This window comes from Macrosteles quadrilineatus, unplaced genomic scaffold (genome assembly GCF_028750875.1).
Source record: "Macrosteles quadrilineatus isolate MER2022 unplaced genomic scaffold, UCM_ALF_1.0 Scaffold_997__1_contigs__length_23119, whole genome shotgun sequence".
NCBI classification, from domain to species: domain Eukaryota; kingdom Metazoa; phylum Arthropoda; class Insecta; order Hemiptera; family Cicadellidae; genus Macrosteles; species Macrosteles quadrilineatus.
The window spans coordinates 13,734-23,120 of NW_026543590.1; the positions used below are offsets into that span (position 1 = coordinate 13,734).

Genomic DNA, 9,387 nt, shown 5'->3' on the forward strand with positions numbered 1-9,387 from the left:
ATCAGCATAAATTGTTGACTTACAATCTAAATTGAAACTAATGTCATTAATTAAAATTAAAAACAAAATGTGGCCCATAACCGAACCCTGCGGTACCCCGACCTTTGACCTTGCTGTTTTTGATCTGCAAGCCAACATTGCTCACATAAGATTATAAGATTATTATATAAAAATGAAATATTCCAAAATATTTCAATACATTTAAAGTATCCCTAAAGAGCAGAGCAAGTAAAGAACTTGCCTGCATCTGATACAGTACAATGCATACCTTCAATAAAACTAACTATCAAAGAAAATGTTTACAACAAAACAAATGAAAAATAGTGCAAGAAAAATAGAATTTCATAATATAACAAAAGTCTTTTCTCAAATGCACGAACCACATCAATTAAAAACTTCGGTCCACACTACGTTGCGTGTGCGACCACCTGTTTCTGGCGGTACCACCACTTTCAATGCACTTCTACGCTTTACCCTTGAAAATGCAACGTATAGCATGCCATGCATGAATACAGGCGTTTGTAGCACGACGCCGACATATTTAAATGTTTGCCCTTGCGATTTATGTATTGTCATCGCAAAGGCTGGCCGAATAGGGAATTGGTGTCTTTGTAGTGAACACCCTAGCTGAGACTTGCATGAATCAAGGGTGATTCTCGGTATGTGCACGTCTCGGCCAGAGTGTTCACCAGTGATGATCTTGGCTTTTATTATGTTAGGACAGAGTGCTGTAACTATCAGTCTAGTGCCATTGCACAGACCCTCTGAGACGTCAAGGTTACGAAGGAGCATGATAATGGTATTACTTTTTAGTCTGAGCTGGTGTGGTGGTAGGTCTGAAATCTCGATAGAGTTTAGGAATTCTGGGGGAAACTTTAAGGCACCTTCTGGTTCATCTTTAATTGAATCGTAACTTTTATAAATGGTCTCGGTTCCAGGAATTAAATTGATAACGGTGTTGTTAATTGTGTCGACGTCCTTGTTTAGGGGTGCAAGAATTGCTCGATCCTTCATGTCCTCAAAGTTTCCGTCGGAGAGACATTCTCCATAGATCTCGTTAACAATGTCATTAGTATTAGTGATGATGTCATTAAGGTGCATTGTCCCTGAAGCGACTCTTGCGATAGTAGCTGAGCGACAGTAGCTCAGCGATAGTAGCTCAGCGATAGTAGCTAACCATGTCATTGTCCCAGAAGCGATTGTTCTAGAGCGATTCTGTTCATTAGTTTGCTGACTTTCGAGTGAATTGGTGCTACTGTATAAGTGCCATGACACCAGCTAATTTTAAAACGTTTTTATTAGCTCACTTTCTTGTCCGGTAAAAACTTTGCAATCAATAACTAACTTCCCGACGAGCTAGAGAATTGAAACTTTAGAAATAGCTCACAAATGGATGACAATGCAATATTATATCATTTAATTTTCATATTTCCCTTGGGCTAAGCCCCATGGGCTTCCAATTTTTTCATGTTTAAATTTTGGGAGAATGTAGGCCTAAATATATCAATTGAAGTCCTCTGTAAATACTAAAATTAGACAGTTCGAAGTGCAGAGGTTAAGAGGTACAGGTTCTGCTCCCGAGAGATTCTAAATATAAAATAAGCAGCTCAAAGGAAGATAAAACATATGATTACAGATAATAAGTGTTTGGTTATGTATTACCACGTTTTTAAACGCACTAAAAAGTAAAAAAAAAATCTATACTATTATAAAAAAGAGGTGGTTGCTGTATGTGTGTATGTGTGTATGGGAAAAGTAAACTCGAAAAATACTGGTCGGATTGGGCTGAAATTTGGCCTGATGATAGCTCACATTCCCGATTAACATATAGGCATATTCTTATTTCAAAAATCCTTTCGGGCTCCGCCCCAGTGGCTCTGGAGTTTCCCATGTTAACCTTATGAGAAATGGAATTATTGAATCTTAACAGCTGTTTCAATTAAACAAGTTGGTTCTGTTCTATGATGTTCAATAGTATTAAAGTTACAAGGATTACCAACAGGGTGCAGCACTATTATTTCTTTTACATTAATGACAACAGCTAATTTGCAACCAAAAGGTGAGTGAGCGTAGCGAACGAACTTCAACCTGGAGGCGAGTTAGCGTAGCGAACGAGCTAACCTGAAGGCAAGTGAGCGCAGCGAACGAGCTCCAACCTAAAGGTGAGTGAGCGTAGCGAACGAGCTCCAACCTAAAGGTGAGTGAGCGTAGCGAACGAGCTCCAACCTAAAGGTGAGTGAGCGTAGCGAACAAACTTAAACCAGGACGTGATTGAGCCATGCGAACGAGATAATCTTGAAAATTAAGAAGTTAAACGGGGCAAAGCCCACGGGTTACAGCTAGTAATTTATAAATATGTGGAGAAAATAAATACTTGTAAGATTTAAAACGAAAAACGTGGGGCGCATGCAATGGATAATAATAGTTCAATAGGTAAAGATAATTGTAAAATTAGTATGCGCCCCACGTTTTTCTTTAAATCTTCAAGTATTTATTCAATACATATTCTGTACTTTATAGTGCGTTTAAAAACGTTGCATTTTGAACAAGTTTTTTTTATATTTATAATTTATAGTAGTAGTGATTTGTCAATTGAGGGATTTGAACCCACAACATTGGAAACGTACACTAGACCTGCTTATTCTCCTAAACCACCACAAAACGTTATACTCTTTCTTATAAATAACAATATTTACATATCTCATATCTTCTTCAGGGGTAAAAAGCAGTTTTGTATTCTTTGAAGACATTACGCCAAAAACCCGTCCACACCTACAAATCGCTCAGCGACTGCGACTCTGACTCCCCTCAGAGCAGACCCGCTACAGTCGCTGTGTTCAGCCGCTAGCCGTTCCAGTCGCAGTCGCGTCAAGGACAATGGTACCATTTGAAACAACGCTAACCAGTGCTCAACTACTATCGCTGAGCTACTATCGCTCAGCTACTATCGCTAGAGTCGCTTCAGGGACAATGCACCTTTAGGGAGTTCAATTTCACTATCAGCGTTGGTATCAAGCTCTCCATTTCCAAGTTTCAGTAGGTACCTAGCAAAGCACTCCTCTTCCGCATCAACTCTCATATTTTGTTCCAGAGAGAAAACCCTGAAGTACCTCCAGAGAACACTTTTCTTGATGGAAAGGTCTAGAAGTTCGGTACGATTTGCCCTTGGCTGGACCGGTAGACACTGTCGAAAATCTCCTCCTAAAATCATTATTTTCCCGCCAAATGGGGAGTTCCTGTCACCTAGATCACGAAGGAGCTCGTCCATGCAGTCAAGACCGTATTTAGGAAGCATTGGTGCTTCATCCATCATGAACATGTTGACTGCTTCCAATTCCTTGAATTTTGAAGATCCACGTTTGATTGATGATTTTGAATAATTAGTCAAAGGAACTTTAAGACCAAATGTCTTGTGGGTTGTGCGTCCTTCTGGCAGAAGTATGAATGCAATGCCTGTAAATGCCATGCATTTAACAATGATATTTCGACTTCGGCAGAGGTGGTATAAGGTATTGTAGACAAATGTTTTCCCTGTACCTCCAGGTCCATCAAGGAAGAAACATTTTGGTCCTGAAAACAAATCAATTCATGTGTACTATCACAACATTATGTTTTGTTACTGTCAGGATTTTAAAACTGGTGACATTGTTTGAATAGTATAAAGAAAGATAGTATACAAAATTGAAGCTAACAAATGAATTAAATCAGATGACATTGATTAAAAACAAAAATGTACAATTTACAGTTAACTTCATTATTATCCTAGCTTATATTATCCAAGTCTGCGGGTTTCTAAAAGCTGATGCAGTAGGATTCTGTTTTTTTTTGTTCTTTTTTTTGCAACAAATAATATGTGTTAACCATATGTTTTATTTCAAAACTGAATCTGTATTTTGATAACTAACTATGTCATTTACTTGTAAATAAAAAAAGGCCTGACCATTATTTAAATAGCTTCAAAACATACTGTTCTAAATATTGAAGTAACCTCCCTATTATTAAAGGTTATTGGTATCCTACACGATTACTAGAAAAATACCCGGTATGGATCATAAACATCAACAAATGACGTTTTTGGCCCGAAAATAAACATTATTTAACATTGGTTAAATGGAATTGCTAAAACATATGTTCAATGCTATTAGTGGTATCCTAGGTATTCTCGCACCTGAATTTCTCAGTTTATTAACAGTGTACTGTACCTGAACTCTCATCATCAAGTGTTTGGATGACAGCATCAACAAATTCCTTCTGCTTGTCATTGAGGTTGTTGTAGAGGCGATGGCCAATTGCATGAGATTGCCCAACGTTAAAAACCTCATCATTCATCTCGAAGTCGTTAATATTATCCATTCCATAGTTCTCCACCCAAAAATGGAAGTTGCGCCCTAAAATAAGCACGTTTAAGTGTTAAACATTTCTAAAAAGTGTCATTAAAGTTTTTGTAACACATCACAAATAACGATAAGTTAATAAAGCTGAAAGAATTTGGGTAAATAATTGGGAGTAATTAGGTGATCAATCACCACCCAAAGGCTCAAAATGTTTGTTATTAAGACGGTTTATTTTGCTGGAAGATATGCAATTATGTATGAGGTCCATATCTCCCAAATTAAAGTACTGTTTACAACAATGGTTAGAATAATGTGTGTCATAAATGTATTATTCATGAGTGAATAATATGATTAAATGGGGTTTGTGCTCTCTTATTTAAAACACGCAATAATTTCCAACCCATTTTTTATATTAAATTAACATATTTTAGGTTAATTTTTAAAGACTGTTATAAAAATGTCTGCATAGGTTTGATTCTGAAATCATCTGTATTTTATAAATTTGTGATTAATAAATAATAGTAAGGACTGTATTAGATCATCTTTGATAATTATTTTGAAATGACTTTTAAAGACATTAAAATAATTGAATATTGATATGGTATTATGTATGATATGTTGAAGTAATTCACTAAAGATTGATATTTAACTTTGGTAGACCAATAGACAACATTCATTGACCATCGGCATGGCTAACCTACTCGCTGTCAGTTTAAGAGAAAGATATTATCATTTAAAATAAAATATAAATAAATATATTATACATTTTGAAGGGGTATCCACTCAAAATAAACTTAATTTAAGTTTTTTAATAAGTAATATTTATAAGTTGATTATTACCTTCTGTAGCTTCAGTATTTAGCTTGTAAGCTATGATTCTATATGCTCTGTTGTAAGCATCTTCTAGAGGGGTTCCAGAAATCTCTGCTTCTCTAAGAAAATCTTCTGCCAACTCGTCCTTAAACATATCCCAGAGACGTTTAGGGTTTTCTGGTGATCCGAGAATCAAGATTTGACAAAAGAGTGTCCTCATGACACTCGGCATCTTTGACAAAGCGGATTCCCGCAGCCCATCAATCCATTGCTGGTCATCATATGTAAGGCCTTTTGCTAGGCATGCTTGTTTATAAGTGGAATAGGCAGTCCCATTTACAAATTTAAGGTCTTCAAAACTTTTGGCATCTTTGGTACGGAAGAGGAGCATTCTTAAGTGATAAAGTTCAGGTTGGGCCACCAAGTTCACAGTGTGGATCCTTCCAATCGTTTTTGAGCTTCGCTGTCGTACCACCCATTCACTTGTTTTGCCTAACCATTTGTACTTTTCTGGCATCTGCCAGTAGAAGTAGTAGATTACTTCATTCCCATTCTCTTCTTCTATGTGAAGTTTAGAGTTGTGTTTAAAGTTCGCCTCTAAGGTGGACCCTTTCAGGCCAGTGTCCGCTACATCTTCTTGTGTCTGTTCCATGTTTCCCACACGGTACTGACCTTCTAGATGGATGTCCAAACGTTGCACCGAATGGCTTTTCCTTTGGATTTCATTTCCAGCCAGCCTCCAACATGCTTCAGGGGGCGAAATATAACGTGCCTCAACAAATGTTTCTGCTTCATTATACATTATTCGGGCCACATTTTCAACAATTTTTACATTTGCGCAGTCATGCCCTTTATAAATGTATTTATAGAGGTACTTAACGGCTCTAACACTACCAACATACTCGATATTTATGTGGCACATGTATTTCTTCAGTAAATAGCCATTGTATGGAGCAACATGTCTATTGTCCCGTGTAACTTTTTGTCCATCACTGTTTTTGCGGTACACCGCATGGACGTGAGAAAATTCTGGGTTATTTGGATCCAGTTGTGGGTCATACCGTCTCTTGTAATTCGGTGTTTTGTTGTCAACAATTGACGTAAACTCTTGATGAGCTTTGGGGAATCCAAAGCGGCATTTAGCTGATCCACCCTTATTCTCCATACATGACGCAGACGGATTAAGTTCGCCACATGGATTGTGAATCATCCATTTGAGGACCAACTCCCTTAGAACTGGGTCATCATTAGGAATTTCTGCCGAAATGAAAGTGTCTACTTCCTCTGGAGACCGGAGTTTGTCTTCATTTGCCATGATGACAAGAAGATGTAGGTGGGGTAATCCTCGTTTTTGAAATTCTATAGTGTAAACAAAAGCAGAAGACTTCCCAAAAATCTGTTTCTTACTTATATCTTCAACTATGCTGTCAAATTTCAATTTGGCTACCCTAGCCACAATGTCAGGTCTTTCTTGGGCGAACTGTTGAAGTTTAGAACCATCAGAGAGCTCAATACATGCAGCTTCTTTTAATTCTGGCCATGTTGGACTGCACGTTATTGTGATAAAAAAGTCTGGAGAGCCAAACCTTCGGACAATTGCCATAGCGTCTTCAAAGTGTTCAGTGAAATATCTAGTTGATCCGGGAAAAGATGATGGTAAAATCAGTTTTTCAGCAACTGTAGCATTTTTCTTTTCAGCCAATTCATTTAGAAAATGTGTTACTCCTGCATACTGATCAGCTTGAAGTTTCTTTTGGTTATATTTGATCCACTGAATACGATCACGTTCAACACGGATGTATGTGTCCACGACGTACTGTTGAAACAGTCTACCACCAAAGTGGAGAGCATTAAATCCAATCGACCTTAGATCTAATCCCTCTAGCAATGGTTCAGGAGGAAGAACTTGTTGTTCAGAACTCGGCTTGTTCTGGACGAAAGGCTAACCTGTATTGAGCCAACTCCATCCTCGTCATGTGTGCACGGCTTGCATAAGGCGTTTTAAGAGGAAGGACTACAGTAAACCCAAAAGTTCCTTTTGGGTAGAGGAGAGGGTAGGTGAATGGTTCTACTCGGCTGTCAATGTTCTTGAGCGTTATTAACTGTTTTCCTCGCTCCTTAATAACCATCTCATTTTCCGGGATACTTTGGTCTGCATTTAATGTAATTACAGCAGCAACTTCATTATAAGTTGGTGAGTTGAATCGCCTGGGATCATCGCCTAAAAGTAAACATCGTAAATTAATGATATGAAAAACAAAAAAATCTTAACTTTAATCGTTATTTAGTTCTCAGAGAAAAATGACACAAATAAAAATAGGTTGTTTACCCTAAAAACAAAAAATTTCACAATTTCTTTCCAAACCATTTTGTAGAGCTTAAAAAAACAAATAATTTAATATATTGAAGCGTTATTGTGCGCCTAATGGTTACGGAGAAAATTCCAAAAAATTGTAAATTTAAAATTCCTATGTTATTCTTATGGAGAATAAGTCAACTGTTTTAGTTTGCTTGTTTATGAACATATTTTGATAAAATTTGTAAAATACATTCATTTTTTACTAAACTATTAACATTTTACCACAAAACATCTTTTTGCAGCAAACCTAAGTACGTTAAACTAATCTATTAAAATAGGGAATAAATGTGATACTTTTCAGGAGACATTTTAGTGTAAATCCAATCAGGCAAATGGAAATTCGCTTAGTCTGCAGGTTTGCTGCGGCGGGGGTATTATTATTTTAACAGGCTGTTGTAGTTATTCTTACATGCAATATAGAAAGCTACGGAGAAGAGAAGAGAAAGGAAATAAAAAAGGCTACGGCGCGCTTACTTATGCTTATATGGAAGTTTTCAGAGTTTAGTACTGAGATTGCAGCAAAACGTTAGTTGTGGCGACCCTTCAATTAAATTTCCCTTCAGAGTCATCATATTTATCGAGGAGTAACAAACACAAGACAACTTACTTGATAAGTTTGCATAAGTTTTATGTTTAGTTACTGTTTATTTTATATTTCTGATTTTATATTTTTGCAGCAACTACAAATAACATACAAAATAATTGTGATTAGAGAAAACAGTATTATTTTACATTTGTTCAGCAAACAGGAGGTGGACATGGGGTGGTTGGACACCAAGAGCTTCAGCACGTTGATTGTTTTCCTCAACTATCTCCCTCATCATCGTAAAAGCCTGTGAAAATGGGTTTTGACTTCTCATTATCTCCTCTAAAATCTGTATTAGTTCTTGATTGATGCCTTGATTCATTGGTTCATTCATACGTTCTGCAACGGCTGTTTCCGGATCAATGAAGTACATTTGGCCATATCTAGGTCTTTCCAAATCACCCTCACTGTTGCTGACTGGCTGAGCCGCCAAATTTAACTTGTGATACACTTGTCCACCAGCAGTAAATGTATAAATACCTTTACTATTGAAAGTCCTGTCATCAGCAACATTGAATGAAGAAAAAGCAAAACAGGCAGAAATATTTTGAATTTTATCGTGGAAATGTTTGGCTAGTCTGTGTTGTTTAGTGTACAGCAATGCCAATTCATTGGGAAACTCTGGCGCAGGTTGTTCAATGCGACCATGAAGGCAACAGTCACCAAATGAATTAGGGTGAATTCTGTTCTGCACTCTCTCTTTCAAAAAATGAACAGCACCACAATGAACACATGCAATGTCAAACATTCCCAAATTGCTGTACTCTACGAGGCTTGAGGCAGCGACTTTGTGGGATTGAAGTCGATTACGCTCAGAATTCTGTCGTATTTCAGCTGTGCGACGACGCTGTTCTAGAAGGCGTTGAGCATGCTCGTCTACCTCTTCAGCATCCCTGCGGTTGGCATCTATTTGCCTCTGTTCTTCAAGACGTCGAACACGCTCGTCATTGTCCTCAGCGGCTCTGCGGATAGCGGCTGCTTGCCGCAGTTCTTCCAGACGTCGAACATGCTCGTCTTCATCCTCGGCGGCTCTGCGGATATTGGCTGCTTGTCGGAGTTCTTCGAGGCGTCGTGCTCGCTTGTCCTCCTCCTCGGCAGCCCTGCGGTTGACGTCTCTTTGCCGCTGTTCTTCCAGGCGTCATGCTCGCTTCTCCTTCTCCTCCGCAGCCCTGCGGTTGACGTCTCTTTGTCGCTGTTCTTCGAGGCGTCGTGCTCGCTTCTCCTCCTCCTCGGCAGCCCTGCGGTTGACGTCTCTCTGCCGCTGTTCTTCAATTCGTCGTGCTCGCTTCTCCTCC

The 9,387-nt window shown here is 38.3% G+C and overlaps 2 protein-coding genes across 2 annotated transcripts; both read right to left on the reverse strand.

Moving 5' to 3' along the window:
• Positions 1–384: 384 nt before the first annotated feature.
• On the reverse strand, positions 385–1,101 carry LOC128982697 (ATP-dependent DNA helicase PIF1-like). Its single transcript, XM_054401637.1, has one exon. The coding sequence runs from the start codon at positions 1,099–1,101 to the stop codon at positions 385–387; it is 717 nt and encodes a 238-aa protein (XP_054257612.1).
• A 1,648-nt stretch (positions 1,102–2,749) lies between these two features.
• Positions 2,750–9,192, reverse strand: LOC128982696 (uncharacterized; the record flags this gene model as incomplete). Its single annotated transcript, XM_054401635.1, has 6 exons — positions 2,750–2,898; positions 2,977–3,570; positions 4,203–4,388; positions 5,175–6,976; positions 7,095–7,368; positions 8,282–9,192. Coding segments are annotated over 6 exons (3,916 nt in total), but the record flags the coding sequence as incomplete, so codon positions are not given.
• Between the last annotated feature and the right edge of the window lie 195 nt (positions 9,193–9,387).

What these genes read in the sequence shown, in the direction of transcription:
- LOC128982697 (XM_054401637.1), bottom strand. Translation starts at nt 1,101, where the DNA reads ATGCACCTTAATGACATCATCACTAATACTAATGACATTGTTAACGAG.